Source organism: Magallana gigas, chromosome 10 (genome assembly GCF_963853765.1).
Source record: "Magallana gigas chromosome 10, xbMagGiga1.1, whole genome shotgun sequence".
In the NCBI taxonomy this organism is placed as follows: Eukaryota; Metazoa; Mollusca; class Bivalvia; order Ostreida; family Ostreidae; genus Magallana; species Magallana gigas.
This window is the reverse complement of record NC_088862.1, coordinates 16,479,501-16,501,106: the sequence shown is the minus strand read 5'-3', so window position 1 is coordinate 16,501,106 and position 21,606 is coordinate 16,479,501. Positions and strand designations below refer to the sequence as shown.

The 21,606-nt window shown below is 36.7% G+C and overlaps 1 protein-coding gene across 10 annotated transcripts in view; it reads left to right on the top strand.

Moving 5' to 3' along the window:
* LOC105317875 (zinc finger CCCH domain-containing protein 10) overlaps positions 1-21,606 on the top strand; it is a 58,838-nt gene that overhangs the window by 31,473 nt on the left and 5,759 nt on the right. For 2 of the 10 annotated variants that reach the window (XM_011414658.4, XM_011414659.4), the window contains 2 exons: positions 6,104-6,263; positions 19,054-20,483. In XM_011414658.4, the coding sequence (XP_011412960.1) occupies positions 19,266-20,477 (1,212 nt within the window). In that variant the 5' untranslated portion in view covers positions 6,104-6,263; positions 19,054-19,265 and the 3' untranslated portion in view covers positions 20,478-20,483. Of the gene's footprint in view, positions 1-99; positions 240-2,133; positions 2,275-3,043; positions 3,234-5,571; positions 6,264-8,172; positions 8,472-9,352; positions 9,550-19,053; positions 20,484-21,606 lie in introns of those variants that run through there. The other 8 variants (XM_011414668.4, XM_020063049.3, XM_011414664.4 and 5 more) reach the window with 7 other exon arrangements.

The window sequence follows — 21,606 nt, the reverse complement described above, 5'->3', positions numbered from 1 at the left end:
TGTTATGTCACCAGCACATGACTTTTTTTTTATTTGACACATTCTGTATATTCCTGGCATGCGTGTAATAGCTCGGTAAAATGTGTTGTTAACACACGAGTAAACAATTAAGGGATTTGGGTGTTGTAACCAGTTGAACGGTGAACATGGCACGTGGAACTGATAAAGATTAGATACATGTACCTTAAAGATTCAACAAGATCCCAGAAGAAATTGATTTGGTGAAAATGTACATGTAGGTAAGAAATTTATGCTGTTTGGTTCTTAGATGCATTGGTAATTCGTGAACGCTGAAAGCACGTGAGGTTCAAAAGATGCTGGCGGCAAAAGGAGGAAAGAATTTTATTGGGTGTGGATTTCAAAAAAAAAGGGAAGGAAGAACTTGTTTTCTGCCTCTGTCAGACAGTGATTAAATAGTTGATGGAACTGCTAATTGAGCGTTCATTCTCGCCCAGTTGCTGGATACTGTTGCGCTGTGTACACACGCCTGCAGGAATCCATCCAAGATTGGTCTTTTGGGGTCCCCGATGTCGCGACGAGCGCTCAGCGCCATTAACATAGTGTATGCTTTCAAGCTACCATTATACCAGTCTTCAATCTTTAAACATCGATACTGTTAAGCCCTTTGATAGCCGTTTCCATCGCGTTATTAAAAATGACAAATAAAAGGGGGGAAAAAGAGAGAGAGAGATCTGAAACAGAAAAGAACAGAAGAATCAATACGCGAGAAACCTTGGTGGAATTTCTTATGTCATACCTGTAATTAAGGTAGACTTACCTTTGCTAGATAGGGAATTTCAAAAGCATCATCAAAATGTTTTAAGTGCCTGTCCCCATTTTGTAATTGGTGTGTTTGGTTGTTTGATTGGTGTCATTTGCTTAATAAGGTATTCTCTGGTGTAACGGACTGATGTTGAGTTGAATAATGCAAGTTCTGAGAAACTGGAAAGCATGCGTGTGATGATGGTTTATGAATGATCTGTATTGCTATTTTGAAATAATTACTCTAAATATTTAACAAGTTATGAAAATTTTTAACAAAGAATTAGAAATGGTAGTGGCTGCTACGTTGGATAATTAATGATACAATAAATTAAAGTTGCAAAATTTTTAATACTCATATATATATATATATATATATATATATATATATATATATATATATATATATATATATATATATATATATATATATATATATATATATATATATATATATATATAGTGTGTTAATGATCAGTTTGTATGTTTGGTCCATATGTTGTACATGCCAAGTATCATACGTTGTTTTTGAATTGACTATTTCATTTAAAGGAATAAAATAGTTTTAAAAGAGAAAAAGGTCCCTTTAAAATAGCTTTCTATTATTAATGAAGTTCACAACAAAAGACATTGTCAGACATGCTCATTCCACTTTCATTTTTGTCAAAGAGTTCCATAATTTAGAGAGCAACATGCAATTTTCGCATTATGTGCGGGTCATTTTAAAATAACATCGGAAAAAAATGTATGAATATTTTACAATTTAAGCTATAAAGGAGAAAAATGCTGTAAATAATTGATGCACAGTTTCAAGAACTCCCTCATTTTTCATTTTTATTGATTTGTGAGAGGTTCTTATTAGGTAAATATGTTTTTGTTACGAAACATAAACCTATACATTATCCTCATATGACTTTCCTAGAGTTCCTTGTCAAACAGAGGTACATGTATACTCAGTAAGGAAGGTTATTTTTGCAATCAATATCCTTTTACGGCCACCGTTGGAATGGCTACTTTGACAGGCGACGATTGTCATCATTCTCTTAACTTACCTATAATTAACAGGTAAACCGGACCGCCATTGCGGCCTCTCGCGGGCAGGTATGGCATCGGGTTCGGTCCGCCACCATTACCTCCCCTGAACGGTAAAAACGATTCCTCGTTCATGGTACTGCCTCTCTTGTTGTCAAGATACATTCCTTGGTCGACGATTGATGGGCAATGCCGGTCACGTCTCTCTCCCCCCTCTCTCTCTCTCTTTATGAGCGTGTCATCTATATTTGTACGCCGAATCAGGTGGAACCACTGATGCGGTGGGGTGTTTAGGGGGCAGGCTGTATACATCACCATCCCTCGTCGCTGCCCAGCGAGGTGTCACCTGATTCGTCTGCAAAACTTGATAGATATTGAGATGTTTGTATTGTGTGTCCTTTATAAGATGTTACGCTCAATCATCACAGGTTCCTGGTGACACGTCTATTGCTGCTTTCGATTGATCGTCCATTGGTATAGGTAGGCAGAGGTAATTAAGGTACATGCACAGGTACAATCAGTCACAGGTGATTGATTCTGACCAGGAGAAATTGACAGCTGTTTATTTTTGTAGTTACATGTATACCTGTGTTTTGTCTTCTCGTTACTGTAATGATCAGTTTTACGACCGACGATTAGAAAGCTTTGATTCGTTTTTACGATCGAGAAAATACCTTTAAACTGTTTAACTTCTAAAGACTTGCAGAGGTAAGACTTGCTGTAACCTGGCTTCAGACCCTATCTAATTATAATGGTTATCTGAAAATGTAAATTTTGATTTCTTGATTTTTGGTTCCGTTTATCAATTGCAACAAAAGCATAGGGTTCACGCTGTGAATGATTTTAAAATCAGATTTTAAACTTTAGTTCAACTTTCTCTGAAAGCAGATTTGATAATTGTATGTATATTTCTAAATCATGTGCGTGTGAAATTCTATGAAACTGAATCGTTATGCGGTGTTTTAAATTTTAAAAAAATATTTAAAATGTATGTTTTCAATCGATTGTGACGTCATTTTTAAAGAATTGATTATCCACCTTAACGTCCGCGGCGGAATTTTAATGGTGATTCATGACCACGAAAAAATAAACATATCATTTTGCACTTACTCAAAAACGTTTTTTTTTTCAACCAAAAGAAAAAAATATATCCACGTAATTTGCATATTTTGTAAACTAGAAAAAAATATATTCGGAAGAAGAAGCCCGATCTATTATTCATGGTACTTGAATTTCTTATCTGTAAAGAAAGGAGGCATAAGACCAGAGAGTTGATCGGAGCCCCGGATGGTGTTCAGCTAAGCTTGAAATTGATATTGGACGACAGGCGACTGAAATCTGTATTCCATCATTTATGAGGACTGAGATTTTTTACTCCTTGTGTATTTTTTTAAACTGTTTACTTTCCTTCGATTATCGGGAGATTTAAGCTTTCATCTGTAAGTGCTTCTTGTCTTGAATTTCATAGTTAATCTATATATAAGTGTGATGAATAATTCTAATCAAAGTAGCTTTTATATTGTTAATCTTTTTTCTTTTTTTTTTGATGAATAATTCTATAGTAGTAATGAAGATGATAATGATCTGGCAGGATTTTAAAAATATATATATATGTTTACCTTCTTTTTTTATTCGGCAACAACATTACGTGGAAGATCCTTATAATAGTTCATGCACTTTTTGATATTCTGAAACCTTGTATGATCCTTCTTCCATAATATACGTACTTTTATTGTTCTGAAATATCTTTCAAGAATTTATTTTTTTTTCTCTTGAATTTTTCATTGTCAGTTTAAAACGGGATCTTACTCATTAAATTGGAACGTAATAAAATGAAATCAAATTCCTTTTAACATAATTATGCCGTTTCTTTAAATAACAAAAATTCGGAAATTATTTTTGAAGCGTAGATACTTCTGATCTCATTTCCGCAGTAGACGGGTATTAAAGTTTTATCAACCATTTTGATGCAAGATAAAATCATTCGCACGGAAAAATCGTACCGAATCCCCCTCCTTTGCTGCCTTTTATCACATTATATTCATCATTTGATAGTTTTGGGGGTATATTCACCCCATTAAACGCGAAGTCGAGAAGCAGTGGGGAATCTTGTCTCTCAAGCAGTGTCTGTGTAATCTTACTCAAAAATCTCCTTGCTTTTTTAAAGGAGAAAATAACCCAATGCAAATTAAGTGTTAAGGCATTAATCGAATCTCATAAGGGGCCCATTGGTATAGAAGTGTAAATTATATATTCTTTACACTCTTTAATGGCTTTGTTGAAACGCTTTATAGAGTAGGAGTAACCCAGCCATGAGATCCGAGTTTATTATATGTTTGATTTCGTCAGACGATGACAGGTTTTATATAAACGTTTTGGTGACTTTGAAGTGTTAATGTTCCCTCAAAACTTGTGCATTTATATCAATTCAATGGCGGCGTGTCAGGAATGATCACAGTGATTCTCAAGTTGAGCCCTGTGGCTGCGTGGCGTTTTCATCTTTATTCGCTTGGTTGTTTAATCCCAGTTTTATTGATGAGTGATTAATAATGAGTGTTTCGTATTGATTGTTTATCGTACCAATCATTTTCACCCCCCAAAAAAACTTGTAATTTTTTAGTTTTATATTAAAAATAATTTTAATTTGTATAGAAGAACATTTTTTCAAAATGAAATTTGATATACTAGTAATTATTCAGGCTTTTAGTTTTTGTAGAGAAAAACAAAAACGAATATTTTTCTTTCTTTTATACGAAGACGGGATATGAGTGAAATGATAGCATGAAAATGCATTAAAAGTAATATAATTAAATCTGACATGCATCGTGACGAAATTAACAAAATATCTCGCTAAAGCTGTCACGCTGGCGTGGCAGATCCCTCTCTCATTTTTTTTTCTTCTGGTTTTTGGTCATGTTGTGCTGCTCTGGAACTTAAACATTTGTTGGTGTAAGCGGAGAGTCGAAAAGTCGGTATGGCATTCCACAGATAAAACAGAAAAGAATTTAGTTGTTATAATTAGAGTAAACAGAAGTGTTACAAATGGCAGGCGTGCTCAGAGGTAGATAAAAAGGATAAATATTGAAGAGTTCTGCCGTATCAAGTGGCAGCAGACGAGGCTTCAGTGAAGGGCAGCGATTTGGGGAGCTCCTCCTCTGGGACTTGGAGAAAAATGGCTCCAACGTTCTGTGATTCTGTGAATGGTCTTTTGTTGTCTGCACACCATTGTTGTCTGTTGTATGCTAAGGCGTGTTTGACAACACCAAATTGAAAAAAAAAAAGATCTCTTTCTCTCTCTCTCTCTCTCTCTCTCTCTTTCTCTCTCTCACTCAGCGTTTTCAAATAAAGATGCAACGCAGGAAGACTTGCTGCAATTTGAAGAAGCAACAGTCGAAATAACGACCATTTTTTTCGCTGCTTATGAAACTTTGTAGTCGGGGTGGATGGGTGGGTGGGTGGTGGTCTGTATATCGTTTAATGCAATCTAGAGCGAATTTACTCGAAAATTTATTGCAACATTATTAAAAAGCCCCGTTTAAATACGTTTGTCCTTGTTACGTATTATTATGTTAATGACGTAGGAAAGACAGAAACGAGATATATAAGGTAGTGAAAACATTCCATGACTTGTGGCGGAAGAGGGACTTGCATGTATAGTAAAGCTAGTTTTTATTACAAAAAGGGGGGAGATCAACTACATGGGTAATATGAAAAATAAATGTTTCTGTTGTGAAGATCATAGTCAGACACGTCGAGCGTGGCCTTGATAATGGTCCGGCAGATGTATGCTGACAAAAAGCCAGTTAATTGTACCTTGTGTCAAGGAGAACTTTATAATTTCTGAGCAAAGAAAGAAACACTGCATAAAACCTCAAAGGAGTACGCCAAAGGAAATTGTCTAATGGCGTCTTGTTGTGTCGAGTCACTTCGGATAAAAAGAGTTAAAACGCGTATTTGATGAATAACCACAGAGTTGTAGTCTGAGTCTCTGTAGCAGTTAGTTGATCACTGGCAAAGCGTACTGTGTAATAGTATGTGCTGGTATAGGTCGTTCGTCGGCATAGCAGAGTCAGTTCAGATTAAAGGTATAGGGCGGCTATGACTAGCGAGCAGGTATCGATCGTTGTGTGATAATGGGCTGTAATGACTCGTGCATTGTGTAGTGTATACACCTGACAGTATCGGTCTCTCTGTGTGTGTGCGTCTTCGGTGACCGGTACGGCATAGACACGGGAGCGTGGCACTTGGAAAAATCTCCCCTCCCCCTTCTTCCCAAAACAATGACCCAAGATCGTTTGTGTCTTTGTAGAAAGAGAAGCTAGCGTCATTCCACGGACGATGTTCTACCTTTGTTCGTTGGGACTGTTGTTGTCGGTGCACGGCCAGTGAGGAAATTCTTAAACAGAGTTGGGATATGTTGATCGATTGTTGATGTGATCATTGGCTTACAAACAAGGACTAACACACAGGTAAGAGGAAATTCGAGCTAAGGATAAACAATTGATTCTTCTTCGGTCAGAAACTAAGCCTTGGCAAAACTACATAGGGCTTCAAATGGATTGTATCTTTGCTTTAAAGATTTTTTTAAGAAGATATCTGAAGGCTGATCTTGTCCTTGTTTATTTCAAATATCAATATCTTAACTTCGTATTTTATCTGTATGTTTACATATCAGAATGCGTGTCTACATGTAGCTGCGACTTGTGCGCTCTTTCAGCTTTACATGCCACATGTATATGTATCGCGGCTTACATGTACATCTATAGGGTAGGTCCTAGCTAGCGCCCCCCTCCCCCCCCCCCCCCAATTAATTTCTCCACTGTTCTGGTCGGCGCCTCGTCCACTGGACAGCCACGAATCTTTATCATTGTGTGTCACCACTCATGGAGGAAAAGTTTACACAGACGATAACTTTATTGGACTGATATTGTCGCTCCTTTACAAAGAATCTCGTCCTTATTGTACGTGAGACAACGAGTTCCGCATGAGTTGCTTGACAATACATACTTACAGTGCACCATGCGAGGGGTCAACAGAAAGGTTAATTATCATTTAAATGATTGATTCATTAAGATTTCTTCCCACTGTATACTGTATAGAAAGTACATTCAAACTTATGTCATTATGTAGGCACTATCAGCTATATACGGATGTATTTCGTCTTGGATATTATGAAGAAATCTTCAATTTTCATTTTTAAACTGATTCATTGTTTGTATCATGGTGGGTTCGAGGAAAGATTTTATTTCAATGGGAAAGACGATCTTACGTAATGAACATCGCTGCCATTTGTATAATTTTTTTTAATTTTTTTTTTCAAATTTAGTTTCGACATTGTAAACGAAACGCTGGTCTAATTTGTTCCGTGTTTCACTGTGGTTAGAGAGAGCTATCGGGAAATAATTCCCAGGGTTGTTGGCCAACTTAAAGGCTTTTAGAATTGCGGGGAAAACCTTGTGAGTATACGGACTTAAGATGGTCTCCTTGAATGGGTGTCATTTCTTTGTAGGAATTCATCATCTCAAGTATCTTTTATCTATTTGGTCCCTTGAGATTTGACACCGGGGCGAATTAATTATACTGTCATTGACGGTTGCGATTTGCCGTAGCATAAATTGATTTTCTTTCTCTCTTTTTTTTTCAAACTATATATCAATCATTGAATATATACGTTGTGTATATATAAACTACATGCATGTTTTTTTTTTTCAATACAGAACAGTGTGCGGTTTGAAGGGGGTTGGGGTATACTTTTAAATGTTTGTTTTGTTTGAAGTAAGTTTCTATTCTAATCTGCCATGAGAAACAGTTGCAGGGTTTTTAAAATGTGTAATCTTCTTTCTTTGTAAACGTAAACCTTGGAGAAACTTTTAAATGAGATTTTCAATTTTAAGCAGTCACAAAGGGTGTAATTTTGTCCCCTTAATCGAGCTGGCTCTAATTATAATTTCGAAAATACGTATGGTGGTTATACAGACATAGACACGTATAACGTCGGCCATGAATTTGGTTGTGTGATAAATCAAGTCGTCTCTCATGCATCTTTTACTCTGCAACGACTGGGCCAAAACAGGAATGTTTCTTTTTCTTCTTCTTTTAATAGTATAGATAAACATGTACAGGTAAAATCTCTTGCTGGGGCCGCATAAATATTCCACGCCTGTCATCAGGTCCTGCAGTTTATAAGGTCACAAGGGTCGCATATATCAACTGTCTGCTTCTTGAAACAAACCCTTGAAAAGCCATTACCAGTAAGACCAACAACTTAAAAAAAAAGCAACTTCGCGGTTCTGCGACTTACTAATAAACCACTTTGTCTAGCATATGACCTAAAATAGTGTTTTCTATACTATAGAGGAAGGAAAAAGAAATGAACATTATTGCCGGTAATGAGTAAACCAAGTGAACGTTTTCACGTAAATCTGCGTAGTTGACAGTTTTTGACTGTGACACGAGGGACTTTTTGTTGTGTTGGTATTGGCTGTGTGTTTCTCTCGAGAGAAGAACGACAAGTGTGCGATTCCTTTTGTGCAAATGGAACTTACAGTATGTTGTCGCCATTGTTTCTCTCCGGACGTTGACCCGGAGAATGGCCGGGATTGCTTCGACTTTTATTTTCGTTCGATGGTGTGGAGAATGTGCGTCAAAGAGTCTTGGGAGTACTGATTACAATCAAGGTAATAATGGAATCAAGAATGAATAGATGTCGTAGGTATTGTGTCCTACGACTTGTTTTGAATGGGTATCCCCGATCGTTGGTCAATACGCTGTCCTGATTAATAGCATTGCAGAGTGGATCACAGAGTGGCTGTAATAATCAAGCTGACGTGGTCAGTCGAGTTGTTTCACATGGCGAAATGATGTCACAGATCTATCCCCTCCTTCTCTCACTCCCTTCTCTCACTTCCTTCTCTCTTCATCCTCTTTCAGGAGCAAGCATTATATACACTAAGCATTATATTCACTAATATATCATTTTTCTCTTTTGATGAATCAGTAATTATAAACGTTACACACACTCTCTCTCTCTCTCTCTCTCTCTCTCTCTCTCTCTCTCTCTCTCTCTCTCTCTCTCTCTCAAAAATATTACATGTATACATTTTTTGCTTTTTGTCTTACTGTACATCTCTAAGTATAGACTAAAGAATAAAACCCAGCTTTCTAAAAGGGCCTTCTGATGTCACAACCCTCTTCATCTTAATATTTGTTGTGACATGCTGCAATTTGTTGTCTGTAGTCAAGAATCAAATACACACATGTCCGTCCATGCAGCCTTAAAATCTTGTACCAAGTTCAATTATAGAGATTTGTCTTATCCAAAGAGGGGAGCACCAGACAATACCGTTACAACACTTCTAGTATAATGTAGAGGGTTTACACGGCCGCCTATTTCCTTTTCACTAAGTACTAGCGTAGGGTAGCCCGTAAATAATCAAAGCCTGTCATTCCATCTACAAGTGGACGTGAAGCCTCTAAATATTTACTCTACTTTGTTTATTGATAAGCTTTGAGGCCCCATGCATTTCTAGTCAAGGATTTTTTAAACACTCCTCCGCCCATTTGGGACAAGAAGGTCAAGAGAAAAGGTGTATTGTCCCTAAGACTTTGGTGTTAATATAAAATGGCGGCTGGAGACACTTCTTTTCCTTTTTTTTTTATTAACACGGTGAAAAAAAAGCCTTCGAGGTCGGGGGATATACAATACACGGATTTAAATAACTTATAGTTGGATGGACGGGGAAATTGGATTATAAGGTACGTGTAAAGAAAAGGGGTTATTTCGTCAATTAGAGCGTTATTTTTCACCTGGTGCTTGATTCAACAGTAGCCGGATTGAATTACTTGACAAATTAAGAAAGTCGATGATCCCTTCAAATTCTTCCGTAAGGAACAAAATTACACCGCATAATTTCCCTCTCTTGTTGTCATACAAAATTATCAGAGGGAAGAAAAGTATATAAGAGGTTAAGAAAACTTCCCTATTGAAAAAAATTTATAATGTAAATTATCTTTTATTCTAGATCTTGTATGCAACGATCGCGTTCCAGAATTTATTAAGAGTTAACGCGCGGCGTCCTTGCTATTGTATATTTTATTGCAGAATTGTTAAACTGTAAAATTTGGTCCATTGAAAAATCAATTAGGAGAGGTAATAATTGTTGAAAGATAACAAAACAATTCCTATAAATAAGAGGTATAGTCGTTTTTATCCCGCGCTGGATTTATTGGGCATGAAACATAGTTATCCAGTAGTGAATTGGCCATTGATTTTTCTTCCCTTGCTGCTGCCTTCGTTCCACGAGTCCTCCACTTCCACAGTGTTATACACTCAAAACTGATTTATGCTGGAATAGTGAAGAAGATTATTATGCTAGTTTGTGCACAGATTTTTTTTAAAAAGTAAAAAATCACACGAAAGCTTTAACCTTCATTTCTCTGAGAGAGAGAGAGAGAGAGAGAGAGAGAGAGAGAGAGAGAGAGAGAGAGAGAGAGAGAGAGAGAGAGAGAGAGAGAGAGAGAGAGAGCTGCTGTGTTGGAATAGTAAAGGAGAATATTATGCTAGTTTGCGCAAAGATTTAAAATCGCACGAAAGCGTTAATTTGGCCTTTATTTTTGAGAGAGAGAGAGAGAGAGAAAGGAGAGAGAGAGCTGCTGTGTTGGAATAGTGAAGAAGATTAAAATGCTAGTTTGTGCAAAGATGTTTTTAAGTTAAACATCGCACGAAAGCTTGAACTTTTTTTAAGAGAGGGGGGGGGGGGATTTGCTCTTTTCCAACTCGGATGTGTTAGCTAAGTACATCTTGATTAATTAGTTGTTGGTGCTCATCTTGGTGTAGAACAGTTCTTTATCTAAGACACTGTCTTGGTATTAAAGTGCAAGATCAGATTGGGTCGATATCAGATGCCCTAATCCTCAAAAGGTCAGAGTTCTGAATATAAATCTTGTATCAATAATAAATATGCACCGGTTTTGGTTCTCGGAAGATGTCGGTCCTGTGACGTCTGACGTGTTGCTAATGAATGAACAAATGTCTTTATTAATTAAGGGTAGTCGTCTTTGATTAATGAATTCCAAAGTTTGCAAAATAATTTGGTCATCATGCGAAAGGTACAGAGAATCGTACTGTGTGCATGCATGTTAAGAGAGAGAGAGAGAGAGAGAGAGAGAGAGAGAGAGAGAGAGAGAGAGAGAGAGAGAGAGAGAGAGAGACTCTTATCTTCTGTTCTAATTGATCTTTCTTTAAGGAATGTTTTCCCGTGGCTTTAAACTTGGGTGGGTTCTCTTCGACATCTTTTTCTGTGTTATTTGATTCAACATAGATTTCCGTCGAGGAAAAATATCAACATTCTGCCGTTTCTGAGAAATTTGTAAGAGAGACACGTATGCGGCATGTCGACAGCTCGTCCAGCGAGGAACATTTACAGGGAAACGGGACAATTCTGTAACCTCCATGTTTACTTCTCATCGCAATGAAATTTTGACCAAAAGCTTCGTATTTGCTTAATTGAGGTTTGCTTACAAATCCCCGGCTGCTGCCTCCTTATATATGTGGAGAGAGAGAGAGAGAGAGAGAGAGAGAGAGAGAGAGAGAGAGAGAGAGAGAGAGAGAGAGAGAGGTTGTAAAATAGCAGATTGCTTACAATTTCACGTCTGCTGTCTTTTTTTACACGAAAACGACAGGAGATCATTCCATCTAATTGCAAAATTGAAAGGGTCTTTTTTGCCAAATCTTAATGCACCTTTGGCAGAAGATCTTGCGTTGCATCATTTAGAATTCGGAAGACTGGAGGTTTGAATTTGGCAGATTTTAGAGTTAAGTAAAGAGAGGGCTTTTTGGAAAACGTTGATAACTGGTGATTTTTACGACCCATCTTGTGGTGTGTTTTTTTTATGGAAAGGGATAATGGAAAGGATGAATATTGGATTTAACCTGGCGATTGATTTCACACCGTTCAGCAGATATATATAAAGTATATATTGCGCGGGAAACGATTTCCTCCCAGTGGCAGGGGTCTGCTGAAATAAAGATGCTATCGCCATATTATAGGAAGCATTTAAAAGAGTCGATATGGTTACCAAATCTAGATACAAAAGTATAAGCTTCATCCTGCATGTTGAACGGTTTTCTTTACATGTAGTTTAACGTATTTCGGCGTAATAAGGCTGACGGTGATTCGTTTAGATATATGGGTCATTCTCAAAAAAGGTGGTATTGGGTTGTTCAAGGGCACTAGAAAGTATAATCCTTGATTTTTGCCAAGTTTCACTTTTGTGCTACCTTTGGATATATATTAGCATACATATTGGCACATAAACAGTTAATTCGAACAAAATCTTAAAAATTTAGAAAGTTTATAAGTTGATTTTTTCACATTATTTGACTGTTCCCACTCAGAGTTTGCGACTTTAAATAGGTTTTGTAAGGTAGTAAGACCATTTTTTATTAAAATAATAGGGTCAAGAGATAAAAGGTAAGTTAAATACCTCTCTCAAACAAAAAGACGAAGAAAATATATGAACAATAATTTTCAGCAAGATCAAGTTTGTCTGTACATGTTTTTATGTCCATGGTGTAACGAAACAAAATATTGGTGTGTAAGAGTTGCTATTCTTAGTAATTTGAAAGATAATTGATGCCTCCTTATTCCCATCGTATAGCTTTAAACAATGATAGAAGACAAAATAGCTGAAGATGAAATTTACTCAATTTTTTTAATGATAAGTAAGTAGAAATAAATGTGTAACTTTTTATATTGTCTTTGGGCTAACAGGAAATACTTAGGAAAAAGAAATATTTAGACACTCTGGAAAACAGACAAACTATTGCTATGTGTTGTTGTAGCAGATAATATGCTCTTTTACTCTGAGGGAGCAGTAATTATTTAGCAGAGACAAGTTAATTCATAAATATGTCCTTTGTGTAACAGTCCTTGGTGTAACAAGAACAAAAAGTTACACCATAGACTATCACTGTTATCCCAGAGACTATAATTTACATACTTTATTTTTTTGGGAAAGATATGATGAAATTATTCAATAAATATATCACAATGTATCACATTTGTTAGTTTATGCTTTTATATAATGTTGAAGCATCTGTTTGCTGTAGATCTAGATTATTTCTCAATCATGCAATATTTTGTTACTCCAAAGACACATACAATTAACAACAAGGACATATGACCTAAAATATTCATTTTAAAAAAATTCAGCATTGTCAAATCAAATCAAATTTATCAATTCAAGTATAATTAATATTGAATTTGATATTGGACTTACAGCTTAAGCCAAATTTTCCCTAAAAAATATTATTTGACTTTAAACAAAATGTGTTACCAAGGACTTTTAATGTTACACAAAAGAGTATTTCAATTCCCATGCATGTATTTCTGATAGAAAAATTAATAAAACAAGTATTGTATAAATACATTTTATGACAGATTATGCAATGTAGTATAATAAAATACTAAAATTATTCATCAACTAGATAAAATGGTGTCCATGGTGTAACATGTTGTGTCTTTTGTATAACAAACTTAAATTTTACGCCTGAACTTGTAGAGAATAACAGTAACATGTATAATATATCCGCTGAAAAGTGCATTTGGTAATTTTGAATTCATTTAAAATACATTCAAGCTTTCAAAACAAATTGAAATATTAAAACTTTGATTCTTATAACAGACAATGTCCATGGTGTAGCATAAGTGTCCTTGGTGAAACATACTGGAACTAAATTGTGTAAATAATTTGACTTTAGGGGCACTATTATGCACATTGATAATGATTACTGTTAAATATATGCATTCATAAGTTATAGCTATGAAAACATTCAGTTGTCTCTATTTTGAAATCTGATATTTTTGTGTTTAAATAAAGGTTGTCCTTGGTATAACATTTGGACTAACAATAATTGTCCTTAGTGTAACATCCCTTATTTTGTTTTTATTTTCAAAGATTTTTCAAGAAATATTTAGGTTTTTTCACTTAAGATTATTTTTCATGTCACTTACAAGTGTCTCCCCAAAAAAAAATCAGACATTAAATGGAGAAGAAGTTTTCAGTGTGCAATACAATGTCATGAGATAGATGCATATTTCTCATTCACAAACCAAATATGAAAAATTAAGGAAAATACATTATCAAATTCTTGTTTTATGATTAAGTTCAAGAAAAACTTCATAAAATTTAACTTTAACACTAAACCAAATGCATGAACAATAAGATTTAATGAAATTTATGAATATTTCTTATGCGTTACACCAAAGACTGTTTCCTTTTCATGTGGTTGTAAATATCATATTTTTATAGATTTTCATTTGATGTACTGTTGGCATATTTTAGCAAACAAACATCATGATATGCCCGATACAAACTATGATAAATTCAATCTGGTTGTAAGTACTTTGTTTTTAAACAAGTGGTACTTGAAAAAATCCACCTTTTTTGAGAATGACCCATATGACATACAGCCGCTCACATGACGGCCAACTGTTTGAAAATGAGGTAAAATGTTTATATAATTGTAGCGAAACTCGTATATCTTGTCAGATGTGTGAACGGATCCCGTAAATAGCCTCCGTATGTAAAATAAATATTGCCCAGAAAAGACAGTGATTTTTCTAGATAAGTTCGCACGTGCATGCATGTTTAGACGTATTTTACTGCTTTCAAGAAAGTTTTTGTTTTCTTGATCTTTATGTAACAAAAGCAAATTTTAGACTTACATGTACAATGAGTTGTTATTTTTTTAACCAAAATTCAAAATGCGAGTCTCGGTGATTTCTGTTGGATGACCAGTCTTTCGAAAAAAAAATATTAACAGTGTCATAAGCAGTAATAGTGGTGTATATTAACATACAAATGCAAAGAAGGTGAATATGATTTTTTACAACTGTCTAGCCAATATTCCCCCAGTTAATAATGGCAGAGTCTGCTACTTGGGTTGATAATCACAATCTTTGACACAAACCTTCTGAATCATAAAGGGTATATACTTCTGTATTGCCAATTACCAATTTACTCACCGCCATATGTTAATTTTCTTTGATATGAAAACCGATATTAAGACACTGTTGTGTATATATTTTCATTCTTGGGTCACAAGTGCGCGAGGTTAGTTTACATAACATCAGTTCTATATTGAACCTGGCACAGCATCCTATTTCAACCTCTGTATTCTTGGATTGCAACCCCTCCAGTATATTCATTGTTGGGTTATTTCCTAGATACCAGTGATTTTGGAAGTCACATTTTAACCCCTGTACTTTTTTGTGGGGGATTAATTTCTGGTTTGGAAGATAAGGTTGAGGTTGGCTCTTCCTAACAATCCAAAAAAGCACACCCCCCCCCCCCCCCCCCCCCAATAAAAAACTCGGATGGTCGCGAGTTCAGGAAATGCGAGCAGAAACAGTTTTGTTCCTATTGTTTTTATACTTTGTGACAGATATTATACACTTAGTGACAGATATTGGGGTGAGTGCTTGGTTTCTGTACGTATTGTGTATAATATACTGGGGGAAGGTACCAGATCGTTTTGTTCCTATTACATGTATTGATACACGTAGTGACAGATATTGGGGTGAGTGCCTGGTTTGTGTGTGTGTGTGTGTGTGTGTACTGATGGAGAGTACAAGGGCTGACAGGTGAGCAGTGTATCTAGGAAGTCGGAGAAGTGTTGTTACTCATCATTAGAGCATCACCGGGCGATTTAGATGCAGATCGCGGTTAATGAGGGGGAAACCGTCGGCTCAGATTTATTATAGGATCACGAAAGGAGAAACTAGTACTGTATGTATATTATCGGGATCTGGGAATATTTTTTCTGACCGTTTTGCCTTTGGTTTGGTAAGCTTGTCTAAGCATGTGAAGCATCAATAATGCATTTTATCTTTCTTGTTTTTGTAATACGCTAATATCGGTGAGATTAGGCCGATGTCACGTGATGCTGGATGTCCTCTTTGCCCCCTCGGTTTCTTGTGAAGTCCGTCTTTGGTTTCATGGAGGTGGTTAAAGATTCTTGAAATAGTTCAATGTTTATATTGATAATGAAAAAATCTCTTAAATACTCAACAGCAAAAACATAGGAAGAATTCCATCCCCCACGTAAGCGCTTGCTTCGCTGTATTTTTCACGCCGAAGACACAACTAATTTCATTCCCAGCGCTATGAGTGTAAACATCTGCTCCTGAAAGTGTAAAATAATCTATCTCTAAAAGCCTCCTGAGTTTAATCACTATTGACGTTCAAAACATAATTAATATTATAACAAAGAACTTGGTATCTCTTCTAATGCCTCTCCGTGTGTTTCTCTAAAAAAAAAAAACACCCCACCATGCACCACTACTCGGCACTGGAAGCGAAGCACCGTATCGAGAGAAAAAAAAAATGCCTCTCTTGTTTTCTAAGACTTCCCCCCTCTGACTCCTGGGTGATTAGAGGAAAACTCAAAACAAAAGGGAAAAAGAAGGCCCCTGTCATAATCGTTGTGTGTTGTGGTAAAGTCATCAGGGGGGTATAGAGAAATTCGTTCATTACTGCCGCCAGGTTCATCTTGGCAGGTTAGGTTCTACTAAGAATCAAGGAGTTTGGATCTTTTGTTGTTCTATAAAGTCAGATTCTGGAAGAGGAAGAAGAAAGCAGCAACGCGGTGGTAGAAGCGTTTAATACAACGTTGTGCATACTAGTAATCGTTGTGAAGAGAATATTGATACAGCGTTGCTCGTTATTATAAATTGTATTAATATTAGCGGCTTTGTTTTTTGCGACTCATTAAGGAGGGACTTTTGTCTGCTGACGAGAGCCCGGATATAATCTGAGGCTCTTGGTAAAACTGGGGAAAAGATAACACTAGCCCGGTCCCTGCATTACTTCGAGTCTTTCAATTTGGAATCTCATTTTGTTTTATCACGTGTGTTGACATTTCCATTGGCCGAGCGCATGTAAATTGGTGATTGTGAAACCAATTAATGTATTGGAATTCTTTGATATCTGATTGATCGTATCTTAATGTTGTCGGTATTCCTCTGTCGGATGCGAAGAGATTGCACGGGCCCTGAATGGAGAATCCATACGCTGTAGTCTTTATTGCGTCTTTTCCCCCCTTTAATCTGCGCTTGAATTTGCCTATCTGGACTGCAATATTCTTAATTAAAAACCTGAGGATAACGATGTATTTTATCTTGAAAGGTAATGCATGAATTTGGAAATTGTGTGTTTTGCATTTGAGATGTTGTTCTTGACAAAATGACCTATTGCATAATAGAAATGGTATTAGCTATGATAGGCTAAGAAAACAGTGTAATTGCAGTTGTTGTAAATACTACTAGAGCAAGGCGCATAACTCTTTAATTTGCGTGGATATCTTAAACTAAAAGATTATTTCTTTAGAAAAAAGTGACTTCCTTTTTCTAAAATGTATCGGAATGAGCAAAGGTATTTTGGAAAAGTCTTTCACCAGAGGCTTTACAGAAAAAGGTTCGTTTATTTTAAACAAAAACATTTCAACGAGAAAAGTATGATTCAACGAGAGATTAGAAAAAAAAAACTCGGACCAAACGGAAAAGAAAAAAAGAAACCAACTATAGACTGCAAAAAAACGTCACATGTAGTTAGTGCATTGAAAGAGAAAGTTAAAACCAATTGTCAAGACCCTCTTAGTCGCAGGAAACGTTGACAAATCTATCACCGGCTACTTGCTTGACAGATGGTAATGGATAATCTTGAAAGTCCCTCAAACGGCCAATTCACTTCGGCAAACACTCATCAATTATGTCGCGGTAATTGTACAGGGCTAATGAGAGAGCCCCATTGGTATCAAGCTTTTATCTTATTTTATTTTTTTCCTTTTTAAAACGGATTGAACGATTTTAGGGTAGGTTTTCATTTTGCAGATTTTGTGTAGGGGAGTTTGGTGCTTTTGACTTGGGCTGGTTTCGGATGTCTCTCGTTACAGTTTCAATGTCGATCTGTTCTAGAATTTGTCGTTCAAGGATAAGGATGAAATGAGTATTGTTTAGTTATGTTTTTAACTTAAGGTAGCATATAGAATGGATTTAAGCCATCTATTTTTGGAGTGTCTCAAAAAGTAGCCAGAATCTTGATTACTGTTTACCAATTTTCGATTTTTCTTTAACTTTGGGCTGGGTGGACTTCACAATCATATTGTGGCTAATGGACACAAAACGTGTGTTCTAAAGTAAATTCCTCATGTTAAGAGACTTGGATGATTGTGGCCATTTTTAGACTTTATTAATCTCCTTGAGAAGAAGAGCGCAAGCCCCCTTAATATTCTCTCGTCTGTTTCAAGCAGCCTTTAATAATTGGACATCTCCCTAAAATTTACTTTTAGAGCCTCCTCCTTTCTGTCTGTTACTTTTTTGTACAGGAAAAATGGTGCGTTTATTGTTACACGATGCAGTCAAGGTCTCCTCTTTGGTTATTGTGGTTCAATAAGCAATTTGTTGCAATAAAAGTTTACATAATGGCAAATAAAAAAAAATCAAGTAGGTTGAAAATCAAGGTTTCAAAGAGCAAATGGAATGTGACCTTTTTTGTCTTTCATTTAAAACAGAAGTAGTTGTCTTCAAGAGGAAGAAGAAGAAAGGGAAAGCGTCGGTATTGCGACAATCACGGGTTTCAAGGGTTTGTGTGCTTTTTGTATCGTGTAATTGCCCGTCTTTTCCTCTCATTTGAGCACGGTAATAAAATCAATACCTACAAGTTTTGTGACTCAGCTGACTGGTTTGGTGTTTTTTTTTCTAGAATGTTTTTAGCTCAATATTACCGAATATGATAATATAATGACAGGGTTGGGTTAAATTACCTTAGAGCAGCGAGTTCCTGAAAAAAAATGTACAGGTTTTATGCGGGATATAATCAATCTATGCAGATATATATATACAAGGAACTGCGATTTTTTCCCCTGCAATAGACTCCCTTGACGATTACCACCGAGCACGAACTTTTCCCATTTGGTTGTAAAGGCCCATCAATTTAGATTTTTATCCGCAGATTGTACAACCTTATTTGGAGCATTCTTAATGTTGATGGTTGTTTTTATTGCAGATTAAGAGGATTTCGCGCGATTATTAATCTTGGTAATTTTTTTCTTTTTTGTGTTTTGGTAGCTAAAGCCATTATTGCCAGAGAACCATTGCCTTCACCTTCCGCCATTGTAGCAATATTAACTCGTTCGTCGATGGAGCAGTCTTAAAAACAAAACCCGCATCATTTGTCAACTTTTGTTTTATTTTCCAGATCATGGCTACTAGTTGTCGTTTGGTGATGACGCTTTGAGGATTGACCAATCAGAGATGAGCTTTGGATGATATTATTATCAGCGTGTGCTCGACTGACAGTATTTATTAGGTGCATGTGTATTCCAATGTGATTTGATATAAAAAGCCACATTATTTGACGCAAAAACATTATTATAACGTGCGATTATATTAACATATACAAAAAACACTATGTCTGAAAACAGTGACACATCCAGCGAGGAGAGCTTAGCCTCCAAACAGAATGGAAAAGATGACGACATTTGCCGCGATTTCTTGCGAAATGTTTGTAAGCGGGGCAAGCGTTGCAAATACCGTCACCCAAACACAGACGAGGCGCGAGATCTCGGCAGGCAGAACATCACGTTCTGTCACGACTTTCAAAACACGGGGTGCAGGAGAGGTAACTGCAAGTTCCTACACTGCACGAGAGAGGAAGAGGAACATTACAAGCAGACTGGGCAACTTCCGGTCCGGTTGCAGCAGGCGGCGGCGCTTGGACTTGGCGTGACGCCAAACGTGGACGTGCCGCTGTTAAGGGGAGAGATCCCCATTTGTAAGGACTACCTTAAAGGAAACTGCAAACGCGGAGCCAAGTGCAAATTCCGACACATTACTCAAGGGGAGTATGACTTTGAACTTCGGAAATCCGACCACAGAAATAACAACAATCAAATGTACGACCCGTATGAGGACGATTTCAATACGTTCGAAGCGTTTGAATACGGTCACACGGCGGGCGGGGTGAAGCGAAGGAGGTCGGACCGGGAGTTTGATGGTTTCGGGGGATTCGAAGGCAGGTATTCGTCAAGCCGTCCTTTTAGTTATCAGTTGTTAGAAGAGGAAAATTCTATGTTGCGACGGAAAGTGGAAGAGCTCAAAAAGCAAGTGGCGGATTTAACCGCAACTAATGAAGTGTTACTGGAACAGAACGCTAGGTACCGCGTCAGTAGGGCAAGTGCTGTACAGTCCCTTAACCCTGCGGGCGTGCCGGTCAGTCAGCAACTAACAGCTGGCATCGGCGCAACCGCAAACCAGGCGCAACCTCTTAATCAGCTAGCTGTGAGCAGCCTCGCTCAGCAAATAGCGCTTAATAGTGAACTGGCATCCCAGCATGCTTTGCAGCAGCATCTGGCGAGAGAACTAGGTCAGCAGACCGCTGGAGGGTTGGCGGGGGCGACCCTTAACCCTTCCGTCACAATAAACCCAGGAAATATAGTTCCGGTCTCTCTTCCACAGAATGTTTCCTTGACTTCCGGTTCTATGCAACAGACACTTCCCCCGGTCGTCTCCATGACGCAGACGATGCCCCAGAATCTGCAGGGACCCCCCTCGGCGCCCCTGGTGTCGTACCCCATCGTGTCCCAAAATATGAGGGCGGCACCCAGCAGTCTGGCCCATTGACGCCAGGTTAGTTCACTTTATTCTTATAAGTTATACTGTACACATGGATGTTTTCGCCCAATGACTCTTATTAGTGAATTCGCTCGCTTTTTACTATCATGTCATATTATAGTTCAATTCGCATTGTTCTATATACATTTGCTTTATAAATAATTATGAGTATACAGGATTTTATAAGTATATCTAAAAAGACATTAATTTGATGTTAAATGTGGCGAAAAAATAGGGACGAACACTTTCTTTTGTACAGTGTTTTTATGAATCTCGGAACATATAATCTTATGAATTTCCATAACAAGTCCCGGTGCCTTAAAAACTAAGACAAGCTCATTTGATCTCAGTCTCCCTTTTCCTTATATAAATATATAATTATTTTGAGACAGGGAGACAGAAATTTATAGTAAGCTGGTCTAAGTTTTATGTACCCGCGGCCGGTGCCGTATATTTTAGGATAATCTCCATATAGTACATGATTGCTGTGTTATGTTTCGGTCCATAGGAAATTAGTTTTCTTTTCTTTTTTATCAGTTAAAAATGGTAGGTGTTGGATTTAATTATACCAATCCAATTATCTGTAGTTTGTATGTTTTTTTTTTTCGAATTGAGCTGCTCTATAAATTAAAACTGAAGATGCTATACGAAAGCTTCTAAATGTTCAAAGTAAATGTAACTCTGACTCGCGCTGTGAACATCAATAAATGATAAGCCTGCATTGATTCTTCAACGACAAAATTACAAAAGAGGAGAAAGGAGTATCAAATTAATGTTAAAATTTTATGTCTTTTGAAAAAGGGTATAAATTGACTTGTTTTCGCCTATTCCATCAATACTCTTGTAATTGTTTGCATTGTGTCATACACTTGTTGAGGTAACCAATTTTACCACAACGACATATTAAATTCATGAATCACTTTTAAATTGTTATGTAACCTTTCTTGAATAATTTTTTGAATATCATTTTTTTAAATAACATTTTACAAGAGTACAACTACATGAAATTATGTATCGGCTATGTTTTGCTGTATGCATCGTTTCCTTATATAAAAAAGTTCTCGATAGGAAGTTAAATTGCGATCGATTTTTCAAATACTGTCTCCAAGACCTTGAATGTTTTCTCGACTTGACAACA